The following is a 21,658-nucleotide window of genomic DNA, read 5'->3' as shown; positions in this document are numbered from 1 at the left end:
CTCCGCAGTGAGGGAGGGAGTGGGGCTGGGGCAGGAGTTGCCCAGCTGGGGCAAGCCAGAGCCACGGGCGGCCCATTCAGGGGGCACATGGGGGCAGCTCCCACTGCTGCGTGCACCCCAGAGGAGGTATAGGGAGGCATGTGCCCCCACATCCGTGCACAGGACAAGGGTGGGCTCTCTGTTGCACACTCGGGGCTGGGGGTGGCACTGGTTTTGTCCTGGCAGGGGCTGGGCCAGGGCTGCACTCAGAGAGGGTGAGGTGGGGCAGGTGGCAGTGGTGCTGGGAGGGGGCTACAGCCATCCCAAAATTTGCCGTAGCCCTCCCTCTCACCACATGCCCATTTCCACCCTGAGGTGAACGTAGCAGCGGGGGCTGTCCCCCACTCCTCACCCCCCCCCCCCAGACGAGCTGCTCACAGCTCTGTGCTGTGCCCTGACCCTCCCCGAGCTCCACTCCCTTCCTCACTGCAGGGCTCTCAATCTGCACCCCCCCACACACGCAAAAAGCACGATAAAAACAAGCATGCCCAGCCATTAATCAAAATAATAGTTAGCTCTAGAAATGAAAGTGGTCAGAATCATTTCTTGTTTTTAGAACATTAATTTAAAATGCTTTAGATTAAACACTTCCTGAAATAAGAATCCATGCAGTTTTAATATTCTTCAGTAATACACAGATGCCTTTGTTTCTAAACTAAAAAAAACAAATAGCCAGTGAGATAGATTTTAGTTCAGCTGTATTTTCTCAATGTTACTAAAAGATTCATTTACAGGCTTTGAAATTACCTCATAGTATAAACTTTATGGGTAATAATATTTACAGATGCAAAGTTTCAGATTTAAACATATGAAAACTGTAAGATAATGCCCAATTGTAAAATGACATGATTTTCCTGCAGGATCTACACTAAGAATAAATTTGTTGGGATAGCTGAATGTACCAAGTACCCATATTCTGAAAATAAATTTCCTATACAACAAACAGGAATTGATACTCAGTCACCAAACACCAGAAAATCTTGGCAAGCTCTTCCACTGTGATACCATGTCATCTGTCTCCAGTGAATTATACCCAAGGACTGTGGCAGCACAGTAGGGGATGCTATTATGCAGAGCCACTTGCCTCAGTGTGCCAGGCCCAAAACCACACTTTGGGAGCCTACAGCCAGTTGCCCTGCTTTCTGGAAAACACCCATAAGCCTGGAGTAACGCGGCCACCATCCAGGTACTGGTCTCTGACAGGGCTCTGTGCAGCCCAGGGCACACAGACCCTGCAAACCTTGGGGGTGCTTTGCCCACAGTAATATTTCTGGATGCTTCTTTCAGCCCAAAGCATCCGAAGATAGCATCAGGTAACCAAGGGAAAATAAAAAGCCAAACTTTTCTGGTCAAGCAAAGGGGCAAAAGGCCTCTTTTCTCTCTCTCACCACAGTGTAACACAGCAAGGCAGACTGTAACTGGACACCTTTATTGATCAGAGGGAGGAAAGGGAGGGTTAGTACAAGGAGGTCAGAATACACTTTGAGAAAACATAAGCATGTGAGTCATTACAGAAATTGGACGCAATAATCCTTTAAGATGTGACTGGCCTATACATAATTCCTAACTCCAGGCTAGTTTCCAGGTTTTTATTTACAGAAAATCTTCAGGCAGCAGCCTGAGGTCTTTGGTTGATGGTTTCAAAATGCCTGCTGGAAGAGGACGCTCTCCCCTCCCCATAGGAATTTATCTGGACAGGTCACCTGATTGACCAGCCTGTATCAAGAAGAAAGCCAGGAGATAGAGGGGTCACCCAGGTTAGGTCCAAGTACAGGCAGAGAGGGGGGAATATTTCCACAAGGACTAATGAACCTAGCCCAGAGGCAGGCAATTATTTTGGGTAGAGGGCCGCTTACTGAGTTTTGGCAAGCCATCAAGGACCGCATGACAGGCAGCTCAGGGCAGATTAATATTAATTTTCTAAATTTTTTAGGGGCCCCGTGGGTTGGATAGAATGGCCTGGCAGGCTGCATTTTTCTCACCCCTGACCTAGCTCATGGAAACAGACAAGGCTGACAGGTAGGACCAACATCAAGCATTTTGCACGTCAAAACTGCCATGTTGTACTGCACCCAGAAGTTGAGTTGCTAGAGAAAAGATTCAGTATGCTCTCTATGGATACTAATGCAGAACTGGTGCATTAAGACCTTCTGCACCCTGTGATTCCTTCAGTGGTCTATAAACGTAGCTTTGTCTTGCACAGCACAGTGATCCATTTGAGATATAAAAAAAATATAGATGGATGGAAGGGAAAAGCTAGTTTCCACTAATTTATAAAATTAGCCAGTTATTTCTAGTCTTTTTTGAGGTTTGTTTCAACTACATTTTAAGAGGATAGTTTTTAATAATAGGGTTTTTCTACTTTAAAAGACATTTTTTTTCCAAATGCATGTTAGCTGTCAAAGCAATTAAATACAAAACCCAATATGCAGAGTTTGTCAGAAAGTTAAATCTGATAAATTACAAGTATTTTTTTTTGGGGAGGGAGGTGAGGGAAATCTGGGGAGGTGATAAATAACAGCTTTCCTAAAAAAGATGATGAAAGAAAGATGTAAGCAATTCTAGGTCACAGAAGTATATTGTCAACAGTGTTACAGAAGTTATCAGAACGTGAAGAAGGCTGGTGCTTTTTCATAGTGGAATGTTAAAATATACAGATATTTTTTCCTGGATACTTAAAGATATAGTGCATAGCCATGCAGTAATTTTTAAGAGAGGAAATTAATATAACTAAGGAACACATAATCAACTAACCCAGGGGTGTTCAGACCACCAGCCACAGAGTTGTGTGATCCATCCCGCGGGCTCCCCAAAGGTTTGTAAATTTGGTAAAAGAGCAGTAGCAATTAATGCTGCCACTGCTCCTTCACTGCCACATTTTCAAGCCTCACAGGCCACATGACATGGCCCTGCATGTGGGATCCGGCCTGCACATAGAGGGGTGGGTGATGGAGCTCCACTGGGCATGCATGGACCCATGGTGGTGGGTCTGATCCAGTGCCTGCCAGGCTTAGTGGAGGAGGGAAAAGGGGAGGGGGAAAGGGGGCCTAGATCCTACCTGAGTACAGATGGAGGCAAGTGGCAGGGCCCGATCCTGCACGTGCAGAGGTGGTTTAGCCTCATCTGAAGCATGCAGGGGTGGAGATGGATTATGATCCTGACTGCACTGGACTGAGCAATCCTGGCAGATAAGGAGCAATCCTGTTGTGGGGGCCCCAATCTGGAGCACATGGGGCAGCTTGGCCTGATCCTGAGAGTGCCAGGCTTGGGGCAGGGAACAGGAATCCTGAGCATGAAGGGCTGGAGACTGGATGGCATGGCCCAATCCTGAGCGTCTCAGACTAGGAGTGGGTGGCAGAGCCTGATCCAGAACTTGCGGGTGGTGGAGCTGGGGCGATGGGATCTGATCCTTCACGAGACTGTGGCTGCAGCCACCATATCATATGCAGGACGGGGTCTAATTAAGCATGCACTGGGATTGGGCCCACACTGCAAATTCATAGTTTCTAGGGTCGGAAGGGACCTGAGCAGATCAAATTCAGACCCACCCACTCCAATCATCCAGCCCACAGAGCAAATAAGCTGGGCACCACTGAACTAACCTGAATAACAAGCATTTTTCTTTCTTCTCCCAAAGATTCATCTTTGTCTTTTTTGATGAATTTTGATTTTTTTTGCAGTTGATGGTCTCTGGCATCTTTCTGAATCTTTAATTTAAGTTCCTGAGCAAATCTGCATTCCAGTTATGAAAAAAGACAAACCATAAATCAGTGTCAATTAGCATAAAGCTGCGTAACTTACTATACCTCTAAGGCTAACTAGACTAAATCACTGGTAAATAAGAAGTCAAACAAACAAGTGAGAAACTGGCTGAACTGAAAGTCACATGATTAAGTGTTCCTTAAAGAAAATACTCATTTACCATCACAGACAAACCAATCAATACAAATCACAGGCTTAGACACTGATGCTGAAACACAATAGGTTGGTTGTTAATGCATCGTCCATAGGGAGATATTATCCAACAAAATACAAAGCTGGACACTTGCTGATGAATAAACCCTGAGTCAAGGGTACAGCATCTGTTATTATGGTGGGAAACACACTTTGTGTTCAAGGCCAGTGATTCTCTCTGCCGAACAAACAATTAATGATGTACTGGCAAATGCTTTCCATTTTATGGATCAATATTAATGCAGCCAAAGGCCCAAAACAGTACAAGTAAGGCAACTTTGCTCTTGCTTTCTGAGACATCATGAGAACCCCTTGATGTTGTCATTTTTTCCTAATTAGCATGCTCCAGCAGACTGATTAATCTAATTAATTGGCTAACCAGCATGCATCAGAACAGATGCCTGGCATGTGTATAGGTGCCCAATGAGAGCAGAAACCAACCCTTCTTAAAGGGAGTGTAACAGGAACCATAGGCAAAAGGGAGACTAGCTATACTTAGTTAGGAGGAGGGCCAGCCCTGGCACAATAGGCAGCAAGAACCCTTTAAAAGGAGAAGTGCCTATTGCTGTGCAAGTAGCTCAGCAACAGCATAGCAGCAGAGGAACCTAAGGAAGCAACAACAGAACAACTGCAGGGTAGCTCTGCTGCTACAGGCCAACCTGCAGGCTGGTAGTCAAGGCAGGTGCAAAGCACCTGCAGGCTGCTGGGAAGTTGCACAACAGAAAGAAGGTAGGGCTCCAGGCATAAAAGCCCTGGCCAGAGAACAGTCCTGCTCTTGAGGCTGAAGGGAAAGGAACCCTGCAGAGGGGCTGCCTGATGAAGAGGGACTGCAAACATGCTATGCCTGGAGATGGCATAAAACCTGGGGCGGAGTCAAGCTGGGGAGTCTAGCCCTGCAAGCTGCAGGATAAAGAGCTCCTGGGCTAGGAAGACAACGGGAATGCCGGGCTGATCCCAGAGCCACTCTGAGGACTGCCAGAACAACACTGGTGCCTCATGAAAGAGCACAAGCCTGAGTAAGGCAAAGGCTTGCTGCAAGGCAGCAGTATAATTTATAGTTTTGGCTGGTGGTTTGCGGTAGGGACTGTAAGGGATGGTTTTGGAGGTCCTAGCAGGCCCAGGAATAGGGCCGATGCCTGGGAACATAGCAGATGGATTAGAGGCCTGGGAGCAAGGCTGGAGCCTGGGAAGGTACAGACCGGGCAAAGGAGCCTAGAAGCCTGATAGGCTTGGGAGCTTGAGGCCAGAGGGCCTGGAGCCCAGGGAAAAGCCAAGCTTGGGGCCAAAGGGTCCAGAGCTTGAGCAAGGCGGAAGTAGCCCAGAGGTGCAAAACCTGAGGCCAGAGGGCCTAGAGAGCCAGAGTGGGCTCAGTGCCCAGGGCCATGGCAGAGCCACAGCCAAAGCCAGTGGGCCCAGTGCACGGGAGCAGGGCAGAGACAGGGCCTCGGAGTAGGGCGGAGGCTGGAGTCCAACAGACAAGTCCAATGCTGTGGGCCTGAGTTAAAAGGCCCAGCAACAGCAAAGGGGCAGAGACCAACAAGGTCACAACACCTCCAAGGAAGACTGACTGGATTAATTGGACAGTGACATCTGTGAGTTATAGGACGTGGTATATGGGGAGGTGGGAATCAAGTAATTAGCCATTAAGGCTACAGGTGTCCTGGGGGTATGGATGGACCAAAAGGACCTGCTTAGCTAATGGGCAGACCAGAGACCAGCAGGGTGGATAGACTTGACTAGGGCTCGCTCTAAGACCCATAGGCAGCCTTTCTTTAGTTTCATCATAAGAACAAGAGGCCTGGCAGGCAAGGAATCGAAGGAAAGTACCTTAGAGAACGATTTGGACAGGAGCCATACAGTCACCAGGGGCGTCATGGCCACCCCTAGGGCCTGGCCCTGTTAAAGGGACATTAACACCAATTTCACACACTTCAGAAAATGAAGTCACTTGAAGCATGCAAATAATTTCTACAAAATAATTTAGGCGTCCTCAGTGCTCCCCATTTTAGAACCAGTCTGCAAAAAAATGCAAGACGACATACAAGTTTAATTGTGACCAGCTACCCAGATAACTTAATTGGGGATTTGCCTTAGTTTGTTACAAGACAACTAAAACAATAACTTAGTGTAATAAGCATATACTGTACTGGCCTGAGTCAAAGCCAAATGAAGCATTCTATTGATTTAGACTGTGGGAAGGAGCTCTGAATGTTTTCCCAGGGTTTAAGTAAACTAGTTCACTCAAACTCTAACTTGCCATGCTTATACTATTTTGCAGCAATTCAATAACATTAGTTATAAGTCTGTTTTATTATTTACTCCTCTGGAATTCTTTCACTGATGCTGTTAGAAAACTAAACGTAGCTGACCAAAGACCTCATCCACCTATTTCCAATACATTTGATGTACGTTTCTTATGGCAGCAACTTTATATTTAATGGGCAATTATCATATTTACTTGAATATAAGATGACTCTGGTTATAAGATAACAGCTCCTATAATTAGAGCTTATATATGGAAAATTTATAGATGTTATAACTTTCAAGGTATAGAATCTAATTACTGGAAGTTTGCCTTGAATCCGTTTCCTTCCCACTGCTACGGCAGGGAAAATAAATCTGGAGGTTCAGGCAGCCCCCTTGCCCTCTGCCTCCTTACTACATCTTCCTCCTACAGCTCCTTTCTACCCTCCTTACTGTTAGACACTGCTCTCCCTAAACACATGAAAGTGAAGATCATATTTGAAAACACTGACCTTGAAATTAAACACAGCTGTAGTAATTTGCATATTGCACACATAGACATCGCTCATCCAGAATCAATGCATGTTACATTTTTTGAAACTACTGCAAGTTTTAGCACGGATAGTCCATAAACACATTTTTAAGCAGCACTTTAGCACCTGCTTTATACACAGTACAAACTATTCATGATATCAATCCAAAGGGCTTATGATTTACTATGCAATTAATTGGGCTGGGCCCTAGCAGAGTCAACAGCATTTTAAGCCAGGGTGATCCCACAGCTTTACCATTGCTCAGTATGTGTGTATGTACTCCAGATCCCCACAAAGGATCCATGTGCTAATTTGTCCCCACTCATGACTGGAACTGGGTGTTCTTGCCATGACCCCTGGGATGCTCCAGAAACGTATTTGCAGATGAAGCACAGAAAAACCTGGTCTGGTTTCCCTCCATAGATGGCAGGGCCACATTAATATGTGACAGGCTGAGATACAGAGCGACAGAAGAATTCTGGGTGAGCTGCTGAGGGTGCCATTTAGCGATGTTTACCATACATTTGAGGCTGGTGAAGAAAACGAAATCACTGGAAATAGAAAAGAATGGTGCAGTTCAGCTGTGCCTGATCTATGCCTTAAAAGCAGAGAAAGGGATTAACAGAGCATTGGTGGGTAAGTAATGGAGAAGGGAGACCCAAAGTTCCAAACAATGGCAGTAGTGGCAAGTAAGCATGAGGTGGAAAGCGAGCTGAAGAACAGAAATGAAGGTCTGGAGGCAGATGGAGAGTGGACAAGGGGGGAGCAGAAAGGAAGACAGAAGGTGACAGCAGGAGCAATAGTAAAGTGAAGATGGAAGCAGAGAAGACCAGGAAACAGAGCTGGAGCAGCAGGAGATGGCACATCAGGTGAGATGCAGAGGATGGCACGAGAATAATGGCAGGATGGCCCACCGGAAGTGGCACAGGAGGAAAATGTGGAAAAGACCCTGAGATAAGCTAGAGAGAAGCAGAGGCTGTGGATAAAGACAACTTTAACTGGTGAAGGGAGGCAGATGGGATTGATGATGAACAGATACGATTTCCTTGGAAAAGTATTGTTTGTGATTTTCAAAGTGAAGGTGGAGCATCTCACCAGCCTGCTTTCTCAAACTGAAAAACTTGGGAACTGACTTGGGATGGAGAAGGGTATGAGAACTTTTGGAAGAAATATACAGAGAAACTTGGGATGGAGGAATTAAGAAGGACAATATACACAGCAGGAAGGTGGAAAAAATCAAGAGAGTGATTATAGTTCAAATATACATGGATTTATTTGAGGCAGAAGATACAGAAAGACAGATGGAAAACTATGTCCAAAAGATCACATTAGTAGAGAAATTAAGGGAAACCCCTGGATGGGGTTTTGGAGGGCATGAGTAATGTTAAAACCAAATGAATGGGCACACCGGCGTTTTAAAATGTGCCATGGGCAACCAGTATGGTACAGCAAATGCAGATGGGTGGGACACTTGTCTGCACATTGTCCCCTCACAATGTGCTACTGCTGTGAAAGGATGGGGCATAGAGCAGCAGAGGGCCAGGAGTTCCTACAATGCACTATTTGTAAGGGAGAAGGACACTTTGCAAGTACAGTCAGACCCTTAAGGAACAGCAGAATCTGGAGGAAGAGAGCAGAAGAGACGAGGGAATGGACACTGAGGTGGAAATGATGGAAGAAACACTGGAGGAAGGTAAACAGAGAATAAGGGGGTGAAATTTCTGTGACAGGCAGTGCATGAGGAAACAGGAGATGGAGTGGAAGGGAAGGAGGGAACAGCAAACTGCTCAGACATGGATGTGGGGTGGGGAAGAAAGACAACACCCTACAGACAACAGAAGTAGAGATGGGGTTAAGAGGAAGACCCAGGAAGAAGAAACCTGGTAATAAGGGAGGTGAATCAGAGGAAGAGCTGGAGTTTCCTGCTATACCTGCTAATACCTCTGGGCTCCAGCCTGGAATGGAGACCAGGAGGCAAGAAATGGCTGGGAGGTCCCTGTCACCACTACTATTTGTGTAAGGCATGGAACTGTTAGCACAAAAAATAAGAAAAAACAAGGTCATAAGCAGAGTAAAAATATCAGAAGGAAAGGTAAAATGTGTATTATACCTGCATGAGATAAATGTAGTAGAGACTTTTAATGGAAAGGGTGCTAAAGCATACATCAGAGTTTAGAGAAGCAACAGGGGCTAAACTAAATATATTTAAAAGCTCCATAATGGGAGTGGAGAGCTGAAGGGAGAGCACAGGAAAAGGTGATGGCAAGGCTACAGCTAATACTTAGGTTACGGTCCAGAAGGACGCTGCCCTTTGCTGGAAAAGTGGCAACATTCAAAGCTGTGCCACTGTTAATTATTCTACACACAGGAATTGTACTCCCACCGACACAGTAGCAGACAGCAAAAGTACAGAGAGAAATATGTGTGTTCTTCTGGAATGCCAAAAGAGTAAGGTTGGCTAGATCTGAACTGTACAAAGCAAGAGAGATGGGGGAATATGAGCCCCCAGACTTGCAAATTGTTCATCTGCAAAATATGTACGTGCAATATGCAAGGCAGCAATGGAGGGAAGTAGGGAAAGCAAAGCATGTCGCCTGATTTCCCACAGCTGTCATTTTGAGGAACTGGGGAGTATATCAGGCCTCTTTGAAGAGTTCATGGCTGTGGCAACCACCAATTCGCTACATCAGGATGGAAGGATTTGTGCAGTAGTATACAATAGGGAAGGTAGGGCTGGAGGTCCTGAAGGATCATAAGAAATTGATGAAAGCAGGGAGACAGGATGGCACCAGTTGGAACCTTCTTTCCTTGTCCTTATGTGAAGTTATGGGGAGAGGTGGCAGGTAAGCAACAAAAAGGTGAACATGTTGACTTAGCACGGATGGTTGTACAAAGTATCTTACCGGTGAGAGAAGTGCAACACAGATGGGACCTGATGAACTAATCAAGGTGCCCAAGGGAGAGGTGCAGGGAAGAAGAAACAGTTGCATATGTGTTTTGGGAATATACATATGCAAAGCAGGTATAGAAAGCAGCAGACCCTTTCCTGAGTATCACCAAAATAAACCTGTCATTAGTGGGAGATGGTACCCTACAGACTCATAGCAAAAGGGACTGGAGAAAACTTTAATAAGGATTTTATTAGCATGTGCTTAAACTAGTTTACGGAAAGTAAGACACCTCTGGATCTTTAAGGGATTGGCTTTCAATGACAGAGTACCAGAAGCTGGAACTGCAAGAACTGAAATACTACATTTATTGGGACAAGGAAGAGATTGGAGAGGAAGAGGTGGAAAAGTGGAGGAAAAAAAAGACTAGAGATGCTTGTTTCACTAAACCAACAGAGGACTGATGGGAGGGCGGAGAGTTTCAGGTGGTTACTGAGGTAACAATTTTTTCATTAGGTAGGTTCTGTAGGAAGATTTCTGTAATGGCTTGGTTTCTGTGGGAAGTTGATCTGTGTTGTTTAAGGGTTTAATATATGTAGCTGTATGTTTTTGATATGTAGTTCTTTCCGTGCAATAAAGTATTGGTAAAACAAGGATAAGTGTGATAGGTCTACCCTTTGTAGTATAGGGTGATAGGTCTGTTTTAAATAAATTTGTAAACAAAAAAAAAATATCACCCTGTTTGCCAAATATGGGCCATGTGTTTTAGTCATGCTGAGTGTTGGCTGCATTTAATCAACTTTCATAACTGGTTTCAGCTATTGAGCACATACATCATAGACAGTGTATTTAATAAGATTTCCATGTATGTGAATGTTAAGACAAGGGGCTTTTTTTTCCAGTGCTAATTTTGAGGGGAAAAAAAACCTTTACCTTGTACACTGTAAATACAGTACATAATTTTTCCTGAGTTTCTAATGCTAAACCTAACGAAGGCTGAGTTCTTTTGAAAGAGTAATGCGAGTCTGAAAAGTGACTCAGTAAAGATTACATTGGAGCATGCATTATGTGAATTTTTTTCAGTAAAGATGATATCAAACATATCTAGTTTATAGGTAAGAGGGTTTTTTGCCCCTACTGCCAGCCTTGCAAACTCAGCATGGGATCTCCACGTCATGTATTCCACTATAATTTGCAGTATTCATGGGGGTTTCTTGGGTATGTTTTCCTGATATGGCATGCATGGTCTCAACAAGCTGTGTTCAGCCTTATCTTCCTTATGTGTATATGAACTGGGGTATTTTTTATATACATATAAAATTAACTAATTTTGACTAAATGGGAAGGTGGGGCCTCCTGCTATAATATTATATGGGATTGTATTATAAAATATATATTATATATATACACTGAGTAGAAATTGCATTCTTGGATTTGAGGTGGGGCAAGAACAGGTTATTGTTCTGATTATTTCCTTTTGTTTGTTTGTTCTTATATTTCTGGATCTCAGTATATGGTGACTGATCTCTTATGTTTGCTTTTATTTTAATAATAAATACATTTTTTCTTTTATAACTTATTTATTGTTATGGTAGGTGTGATTTCAGAGCCTCTGACCATACAGTCAGGCCTCATCTGCAGAAGATGGATTCATCTTTTTTGAGTGCATGGCCTGACATGGGCGTGACTTTTACCTGGCAAAATCCCCTCTGTTAAGAGCTGGTAAAACCTGGGTGAAGCATGTAAAGCTGACGCATCCTAGCTCAGGGAGGTAACTTCTGGATCATCTCAGTCCATTCTTAGCAGTCAAGTAGCAGACAGCAGAGAGGCGCTTGATGCAGAAAGGCACCCTGAACATGTGAGAACACCCTGGGAGTATCTCTCAAAATGCACCCTCGCCTTCACTCAGGACTAGGATGTGTCATAAATATAACACACCACTGCATTATTTCGTTCTCATGTATGGCTATTTTGAGCAAGAAACACACAAACAATTTACCTCTCAACAAATCCATCTTTGTTAAAAAAATCACACTGCAGCAGCTCAGCACAGGATGGTCGTTTGTCTGGATCAATCTGCAAACATTTCTAAAAGACCATTTTAATAAGTTAATATACAATAAAAGCTAAAAGGAAAGATCTTTGAATGTAAAAACAAAGTTATTAAAAAGAGCGATTAAGGGGGGGAAAAAAATAAGGGAAAACAAAAGGCCAAAAATTAGAGGACCCACTTCTAGAGCATGCTTCTAGAGGGAGGAAGAACCAGTAGCATACCTACAGGCTGGGGAACTCCCTCCTCGTCAGTGCAGAAGCAGAAAAGGATCTTGCAGATATCGCTGATGCCAAGATGAACATAGACCGGCAGTATGGGGATGCAGTCAGGAAGGCCAACTGCACCTTGTCACGCATCCACAGATGCATCTCGAGCAGGTCCAAGGAGGTGATCCTCCCCCTCTATGCGGCACTGGTCAGGCCGCAGCTGGAGTACTGCGTCTAGTTCTGGGTGCTGCACTTCAGGAGGGATGTGGACAGCATGGAGAGGGTCCAGAGGAGGGCCACTCACATGATCAGGGGGCAGCAGGGCAGGCCCTATGAGGAGAGGCTACGGGACCCGAACCTGTTCAGCCTCCACAAGAGAAGGCTGGGGGGGACGGGAAATCTAGTGGCCTGTTACAAGCTAGTCAGAGGGGACCACCAGGCACTGGGGGAGTCCCTGTTCCCCCGAGCACTGCCAGGAGTGACTGGAAATAACGGTCACAAGCTCGCAGAGGGTAGATTCAGATTAGACATCAGGGGCACTACTTCACTGTTAGGGTGGCTAGGAACTGAAACCAACTTCCAAGAGAAGTGGTGCTGGCTTATACCTTGGGGGTCTTTAAGAGGAGGCTAGACAATCACCTTGCTGGGGTCGTTTCAGGTCCCTTCCGACCCTACTAACTATGAAACTATGCTTCAGGGATATGACCCAAAAAGGAGACTGGAAGCAATTAACAATTTTTGCCAGACACTTCACCCTTTCTCCATGAGAATGTACTGACAGACATCAATTACCTGTATCCCAAATTGTAACACTAGCTTTCATTTGAGCTTTTTGGTGAAATCTTTACATTATATACAATGCTAAACATTTTAGAACAAGTTTCAAAACCAAATGTGCTGCACTATTTGACCAACAAAAGATTATGCTCTACAGGAAAAGAATCAGCAATGTTCACTGTATAGTTCCCCAAGACTAGAAGTCTAAATAGGCACAAACAAAAAGGAAGATTTTTCTAGGTGTTCTTGTAAGAGGAACAAACTGTTTAAAGATGAAAATGAGGGGTTGTCTCTCATCTACTCTCACCTACCTCCAATGGACAGGCCTAGTTGCTTCTTGCTTCTTTTTTCTATAGGGACTCTTGGAGTTAGAGAGGTACATATATGGCCTGCTGAGTATGCATCCTGAACATAGCTAGGTCTAGGGAGAAAAACCTGTACTGTCACACAACACCTAAAGGCAAAAGGCATTATCGTGTAATAGAGAATGTGTGTATTCTGAGGTGTTGGTTGTAGCTGTGTTGGTCTAAGGACATAGGCAAACAAGGTTCTTTGGGTATATCTGATATCTTTTATTAGACCAACTAAAATAGCTGGAAAATCCTTCTTTGCAAGCTTTTGGGTACAAACATTCCAGGCAGAGGAATGCTCCGCTTGCCTGAAGAGTATTTGTACCTAAAAGCTTGCAAAGAAGGGTTTTTCCAACTATTTTAATTGATCTAATAAAAGATATCAGATTTCCCCAAAGATCATTGTCTGCCTATATGTATTCTAAGTACTTTTAGACACAATGTTGCATCTGGAATCCATGGGTCAGTATGTGATACACACCCTGCTCTGAGGGCCTTGTGAAAACTTCTGCTTCATGTATTGATACCCACTTTTTGCTCAGGAGCTACCCAGTTTGATTCCCAGTGTCAGTTTTGATGGCAGCTGTCAAAAGGCCTTCACATGGTGAGAAAGCAGCTGCTTGTTACTTTGACTTGGTGCTTACAAAAAAGCCAGTGACAGCTTCCTTCCTTCTACTACTGAGCCCTGTTTTCAAACTCTGAATCACAGACCTCTCTGAGTGCAAAGACAGGTAAAAAAGAGGAAAACTAAAAGGCAAACAATGCATTTTCAAAATAATCAGTTACCTTTGCTAAATCTAAAATGGCAGTGGAGAGCTTGGGATAACGTCTTGCGAGAGGTTCAACCTCCTTGACTTCAGGCAGCCTCACTCCAGCAAACAGTGGATTTTTATAGAACAGCTCTTGATGCCTTAGGGTTAAATTACCTAGAATCATGAGATATATTGAGGCTGAGACAAGAAACACACACCCAGAAAGCTCAGAACTAACCTGCATTTAATGTCAGCTGTCAAGGTACCAGCACCTGTGAATGGTGCCATTGTTTTGTACTTGCCAAGCTCAGCAGAGTGATTAAGTCAGATATTCTGTATCTGAAGTCTACTAGGTAGTCAAGGTGAACTGAGAAGCTTGCTCTGGGAGGGAAACCCTTAACCAAAGACCTTTGGCACAGAAGAGGTAATCCTCCTTTTGGCCCAGAGTAACCTAAGGGTCCAAGACCCTTAACCAGACCCTTTGAGGATACAACTTTATAAATACATTGATACAATTTATGTCTACAAGTAACCTGTTTCTGAAGACTGCAAAGGAACTAGGGATCTGAAAATACATCTGTTGCAACACTCCAGTAAGACCTAACTGAGCCCCCAGCTCCTTTCAGCTCTAGCAACTGCATTTAATCCCAGGAGTTCAGCTCTGGACTTATAAAGAACAGCCAGTAGTGCAGGGATGATGATTCTCACTCAGTGGAGAGAACAGACAGTGTTGTCCCAGCACTGCTAGAAGCTCTTTCACAGGGGCTGCAGCCATGTCACACTCGACCCTGACTGTTCAGTGCATGCAATATGCAAAGTCCCTGCATGAGGTAGCCTCTCCTCTTCCTTTCTGTGCTACACCTTATCTTGGCAGAATGAGCCTTTTTGCTGCAGCCAAAACGGGTGTGCTGGGTGGGAATCAATGCTTCACCCAGACTGAAGCCATAGGAAGTTCCTGCTGTTTGCCTATGCTCTTCCAAGCACCAGGCTTTACTTGCTGTCCAAAACTACCATTTAAACCTGTCAGCTAAATACAGGAAAATGGCATGCACCCTTACCCAGGCACTTCATAATATGATACAGCTGGTCGATATCCGAGTCACCAGGGAACAGAGGCTCTCCTGTAAGCATTTCTGTTACCAGACAGCCAATGGCCCACACATCAACAGCCCTGAAAGAAAAATGCTGTGAGTGGAACTGTCAAATCCAGTACAATCATCTTGGTGTACCTTTGTCATTCTGCTTGAACTAAAGGCCAGTGCAGGATGCCAGCAGAAAGCATTGGTGAACAAGACAAGGCAGTGGTTTTGCAGATGGTCATTTTCAGGTCTGATATCAAATATTTTTAAGCAACCACTGAAAAGTGACCATTTACTTGATCTTCACCTTAGTTCATGAAAGATGCCAATTACGTTAATGTAAGATAACATAAGTCTATTTCTACCCTTATCAGGCAAAAGAAAAGGCAGGATGGTGCCTTAGAGATTATCTTGTTCAGAAATACATAAGTTTTTGTAGGCAACAGACTATTTCATTAGATGCTAATGAACAGGCTATGGAAGCCCTACTTAGGGTAGTTGTTTATCCTGGTAGGCATGTTGAAACTGTCATTCTAATTATGGTGAAAAGGCTTCACTGTAGATATGATATATCTGACTAACAATGCTAAAAGAGTGCTCAAAGAGTAATCTAAGTGGGAAAACATATCAACCGTGCTTCCTCAGGAGTCTGTCCCACTGATGTCTGCCCCTTATGATATGCAGGATGGGATGGAGTGCACAGTGCAAATTTGCAAATAACATAATATAAAGGTAGGATTAGGATTCAGAATGACCTTGATGAACTAGAAAAACAATCCAGTGTGGGTGTAGCCCTGGCTTAGTTCTCCACTGGCAGAAAGCTGTACCTGCACTGCAGGCAGGGGGTGGGAGAGAAATGGTGGCAATACAGGCTCAGCTTCCAGCTATCCAGTCCCAATGCAGTTCCTCATTGCCCAGCCCCAGAAGAGGCATAGGAAGCAATAAAGTCTTCCTGCTCTGTAAGCCAGATCCAGTGGCTGCAGAGTCTGGATCTAGGCCATATGTTGGTGGTCTAAGAAATATGATTTACAAGAAGAGTTTGGAAGAACTGGGATTATTTAGTCTGAAGAACAGAAGATGGAAGGCGGATATGATAACGGCTTTCAAATACCTGGAGAGTGGTTACAAAGAGGACAGTAATATACTCTCACCAGAAACAGAACAAGTAACAGTTTCAAACTGCAACAAGGGAAATTTAGGTTGGATATTGGAAACCACTGTCTCACTGGGTGATTAAGCATTGGAATAGATTACCTAGAGAGATTATGGAATCATTTTCCTTGGAAGTTTTCAACAGGAAGTTAGACAAACACTTGAATGAGATTGTTTGGACAAGGAATGATCCTGCCTTGAGCAGGGGATTGGACTGGCTGAATCTCAAGAGGTCATCTCTCTATTTCTCTATGATTCTATTATTTGTCTGACAGGTTGTCACAAGAGCACTGAGGTGCCCTGTTCCTAAGCAGTGGAGCTGCCAATCTCCAGGGGCAGCTCAGGTGCTGGTTGCTGCGGCAACCGGGCGGGCCATGTGACCGGAAGGGGGCAGGGCCGGGCCTTTATAAGCAGCCCAGGCCGGAGCCCAGGGAGCAGTTCCCTTCTGGCGGCCGCAGAAGCAGGAGCTCTGTGGGAGAGCTGAGGAGGCTTAGGGGATGGTTGCAGCCTGACTGGCTCCATAGGGAAAGGGAGAGAGAACAAACTCTAGAAAGGGCCATGACTAAGAGCCAAGTGAGTGCGGACTTTGGGTTACAAGCCAGGAAGCTTCTTGTGTTTGGGTTATAGCTGTTTGGCTCCTGATTTAGTTATGGTTAAAACCGGAGGACCCGGTGAGGCTGTAGGGGCCTGAGGAGGCCTCACAGGATCTCCCCAGCTGCGTGGGGGTTCCCGGTGCCCAGCAAGGGCACAGAGAGCGGTGTCAGGGCGGCACAGCGTTAAGTGCCACAGTGGGCACGGCGGGCAAGCACCGGAGAGGCGCTTGGCGTGTGGGGGTTGAGGCCCCAGCCCGAGGGGGCGAGGAAGCGCGGCACAGGCCACAGCCCGAGGGGGCGAGGAAGCCCAGAGAGGGGCAAGAGGTCCTAGGTAGGGCACGTACAGTATAAAGCCACCCCAAGGGGGGCGGCATGTATTATTGTCAGACACCCCAAGACAGGTGCGGTCTAAAGGGTATTCCAAAGGGCTTCCGCAGCAAAAAGAAGCCCAAAGAACCAGAGGGGCCAGGTAAGGCTCCGGCCGCCTGAGCCTAACTGGACTCATGTGATCGACGAGACCCAGTTGGCCTAGAGGGGCCAGGTAAGGCTTAGGTCGCCTGAGCCTAATTTGACGATCATAATTGACAGGACTCAGAAGGGGCCAGGTAAGGCTCAGGCCACCTGAGCCCAATGGATACAAATAACTAATTCAGATTGTGGGCCAAGCCCAGGGGCGCCAGAGAAGGGCGCTGGTTGCGGGCCAAGCCCAGGGGCGCCAGGTAGGGTGCAGAAGGTTAAGGACCAGATAACGTTCAGGAAGAGCTGCGAGGCTTGGGGCATGCTGAAGGGGAGGTAGGAGGCACGCATTGCCCATAAGGCAGGGGTGCATGGAGGCACTCCACTCGGAACGGGGAATAGTATTAACGCGGTGTCCAGGGCGATTAAGAGGCAGCCTCCCATATTGAACCTTATAAACATCAAAGATATGGCGGGCGAGTAGAGGGTGCTGGATTGCCTGACTGACACGGCAGGGGGTGCTAGTGAGCTCACAGCTGCTCCTAGGCCCCACCCGTGACACAAGTACAGGGAAACATCTACAAACTCTTCTCTGCACTTTCTTACTTGCCATACTTGAGATCTCCAACTAACAGTTCTGGAGCTCTGTACCACCGTGTAGCCACATAGTCTGTGTAAGCTTCTCCAGGAGCTGCCAGTGTGCGAGCAAAGCCAAAATCACAGAGTTTCACAACTCCTGACTGGGAAACCAATATATTTTCTGGTTTAATGTCTCTGTGTATGATCTGAAAAGAAAAGCAAAAAACAGGAGGACAAATGTTATATTTCTGCATCATATGGTGATTTATGTTCTATTGACTGACTCACTGAAAAAAATCCAGCTCTTTGGCATGTATGGGAGGATAGAGATTTGCACATTCTGTGTCCCCAGAAGCACTGCACAAAGCATGAACGTGTGTGAATTCTAAATTGTATATTTTCATTAGAAAAGTATATGTGCACCCAACTGTAGATTTTAAACAAGCACTTACCCACCACAAAAATTTCATTACCACAAGTTACCTCTCTGTTTTTGAACATCTGACCCTTTCCACACATTTAGGGGAAAGAAGTTGAAAGTAGAGGGCTGAGACATTTATATAGTGGAAATGGTAACAGCTGTTTACTAAATCTCATTAAGTTTCAATATTGAAGGCAATATTGATTCAGGCATGCCTACTAATTTGTGTGGGATCCACCTGCTCTGAGTTTTCACACTTAATTAATGCTCCTTACCTTGTTAGTCAGAGCTGATCTTCACATCTTCTTAAGGCTTGTTACACCGGTAACTCAGAGCCTCTCTCTCTAAAAGCTGCCTTAGAAATGAGAGGACCTAGTCAATTTCAAGACTTCTACTAATAAAGCACCACCCATGGTTGAAACAGGCTAGATTAACCAGCCACCCCTCATGGAGGGGGGGGAATTTTTGATTGCCAGATGAGCTGCTCTATGCTGCTAAGACCATGCTGTTATGTTTGTGCCCTAATTACATTTCTTTCTAGCTAAGGCTCTACTTAAAATACGCATCTTAGCAGCTAAAATCCAACTACTCATGTTATATTTAGAGAGAGAATGTGAGCACAAAATGGAGGAGTAAGCAGAAGAGCGAGAGAACCTCTGGCATACTTACATTGTGACTGTGACAAAATCCTATTCCTTTTATAATCTGAAATAAGTATTTCCGAACTCTGCTGTAATCAAGCCCATTGGGAAACAGCTCAAGGTCATCCAGGATTGTGTGATCCACAAATTCAAATACCAAATACCACCGCTTTTTCTTTTTACACACTTCCAGCAGGTTCACCAGGTTCTCATGCCTTAGTTGCTGTTATCAAACAACAAAAACATTCTGTGAGGCTACTTCAACATTTAACAGTATAACAGAGACACAGAGCCTGAAAACTAAACTGCAAAGTAGGTGGTCTCCCAGGCATTCTTTGGTTAACATGGCCCTCCCACACTCACGTTTAAAATTGGATCGTTGGGTTTCCCAAATAAAACAATCTTATTTCCGTAAGTCAAAACAGAGCAAGAGCACAGAATACATTTTACTGCAGTCAGGGAAGACTAAACAAAAAAACCCCTGTGAATATATATCCTTATTTAGCTTAAAGTGGTCATCTCTGTATTGTTTTCCCAAACTCCATCTCCCCTCTTTGCCAAAGAGTTCACAGAAAAGGGACTGAAATCTCTACAGGTCATGTGCCATGCTTAAGAATACTCAAAGGCACTGACATTAACATAACCCCTAGTGCTGCAGAGACTTAGGCTGTGGACAAACACAACATTTGAACATTTTCAAATGCCTTTGAAATACTTAAAAGGGACAGCTGTACTGATGTACCTGCCATCTGAAGGATTCCAAAAACATCCAAAATGCTCTTAAAATGACTTATGGTCTTTTGAAGTGCCTCACTTCCTGTTATACCTGCACAGGAACAAGGGATCCCTCCAGAATCACAGTTAGAGATGCACCCAGGAAAAAAAAGAAAAGAAAAGAAAAATTCGGGAAAAATAGCCCATGGGGAAAAAAATGTTTTCTTGTTTTTTCCCCAAAAATTGGAAAAAATCGAAAACTTTTGGAAAAAGTAAAAAAAAAAACCTCTTATGAAATATTTTCTTTTGAATGATGAATAAAATGTTTAAGACTAGGTGTTCATATATTGCTGCCCTTTAATCCCCAAAAATGTTTTAATAACTATGTAATAGGAAGACTTATGTAAAACGATCTACAGTATCAGATCATTACAATTCCTGTACACCGAGGACAAGCAGTACGGTACAACTCTCAAATGCAAGAGCAAGATGCATTTCTGCCCCCAGGGGGCACTGCCATTTTCACAAGAAAAGAAAGGAGGATTCAGTGCCTTCTTTGCTGGTGGACTTCCTCTATTGTTGACTTTTGATCTAGGGGTTGGTGAATCTGCTCCTGTCCTCCTGACTAGGCCTCAAAAGACTGGGAGTGGACGCTGGCAGCAGCATCCATTCATTGCATACTGGCAGGAAGCTTTTACATTACTAAGACCATCATACCATTTGCCCAGCAGACATTCTTTGGGCAAGCCTCTTTTAGAGTCAGAATATGAACATGTAACGCAATCTGTGCAAGGAAAAATCAATGAAGCACTGTGTTTTTCAGTACTTATGGATGGGCAAATGTGCGGGGAGAAGGAATCATAAACTTTGTGATAACACCACTTCAACCAGTTTTTTACAGAACCATTGAAACAAGAGAGAACAGGCATACTGCAGAGTATATCAGTAGTAAAATATGTAAAGTCCTACAGAAGATTGCGAGTAGTAAAGTATTTGCTTTGCTGACTGACAATGCAAGCAACATGAAAGCAGCATGGGAGATCATAATGGATGCACATCCTATTGCAGTAATATGTGGATATGTATCCCATGGGCGAAACTTGCTTCTTAATGACATCATGAAGTTGGACACTTTGCAAAAGATCTACAGAAGAGCAAAAGAAGTTATAAAACATGTAAAAGCTACTCATATTGTAGCTGCAGTCTTTGACAAGCAGCAAGAAAAAAATGCAAAGAATCAAATAGTGATACTCAAACTGTAGTAAAATTAGATGGGGTGGAGTGGTGATCTCATTTGAAAGTTTTCCTAAAAAAACAAAGAAGCTCTTCAAGAAACAGCAATAACTGAGGATCTGAAAGTACCCAAAAGTGTAAGGAAACTGTACTTGATGAGGATGTCTTCTGGGTTCAGCTGCAGAACTCCCAGAAGATTCTAAAGCCAATTTCTTCAGCAATCACTGCATCTGAATCAGACTATGCACTTCTGTTAGACATCCCTTACCAAATGGCCCAGATAAAACCAACTGTTTTTGAGAATTTAAGTGCATCTCTGCTTACAAGTACAGAAGAAAGAAAAGTGAAAGACTTTATTAAACAGATGAGAAGAATTTTGTTGCCAATCAATACATGCTGCTGCAAATCTCTTGGATCCAACATTCAAAAGCAGAAATGTTAGTGATGCACTGCTACTGCATTTGACTGGATTACAAAACAAGCAACACACTTAGGACTTGATGTTGGAAAGGTACTTTCAAATGTTGCAGAATACAGAACACCTTCAGATATTTGGTCCAGGAATGCAATCTGGGATTCTGCCAAGCATATCCCTCCTGCAACATGGTGACATAGCCTTTGAACAATACAGCCTCTGACTCTGTGCTTCTCACCTGCTTCAAATTCCTTTGCCTTCTATAGCATGCAAAAGAAACTGGTCTAGGTTTGGAAATACTCACACCAAATCAAGAAATAAACCAACATGTGAAAGAGTAGAGAAGCGTGTCTCAATCCTGGCATACCTTCAGTTTTCAGAAGTCCGTGAAGAAGATAAAAAATGAAGGATCAGAAACTGTTGATAGTGATAGCTCAGAAAATAAGACTAATTAGCAGGGATCCTGGTTTTCTCCAATAAAAAAATAGCACATTCTCTGATAAAAAATTTCAAATTCTCTGATAACCCCCCCAAAACCTGTGATTAAAATAAAAGGCCCAACATAGCCCCCCACACTGG

At 44.3% G+C, this 21,658-nt stretch overlaps 1 protein-coding gene across 1 annotated transcript in view; it reads right to left on the bottom strand.

Annotated features, from left to right (window-relative positions):
* Positions 1–21,658, bottom strand: part of CDKL2 (cyclin dependent kinase like 2) — a 50,123-nt gene that overhangs the window by 6,636 nt on the left and 21,829 nt on the right. Inside the window, exons 2-7 of the mRNA XM_019534301.1 lie at positions 18,746–18,940; positions 17,683–17,861; positions 14,855–14,967; positions 13,831–13,970; positions 11,658–11,746; positions 3,642–3,771 (exon numbers count right to left, since the gene is read on the bottom strand). Of these exons, the coding sequence (XP_019389846.1) occupies positions 3,642–3,771; positions 11,658–11,746; positions 13,831–13,970; positions 14,855–14,967; positions 17,683–17,861; positions 18,746–18,940 (846 nt within the window). The remainder of the gene's footprint in view (positions 1–3,641; positions 3,772–11,657; positions 11,747–13,830; positions 13,971–14,854; positions 14,968–17,682; positions 17,862–18,745; positions 18,941–21,658) is intronic.

Source organism: Crocodylus porosus, unplaced genomic scaffold (genome assembly GCF_001723895.1).
Source record: "Crocodylus porosus isolate Cpor-Errol unplaced genomic scaffold, CroPor_comp1, whole genome shotgun sequence".
In the NCBI taxonomy this organism is placed as follows: domain Eukaryota; kingdom Metazoa; phylum Chordata; order Crocodylia; family Crocodylidae; genus Crocodylus; species Crocodylus porosus.
This window is presented reverse-complemented; position numbering and strand designations above follow the sequence as displayed.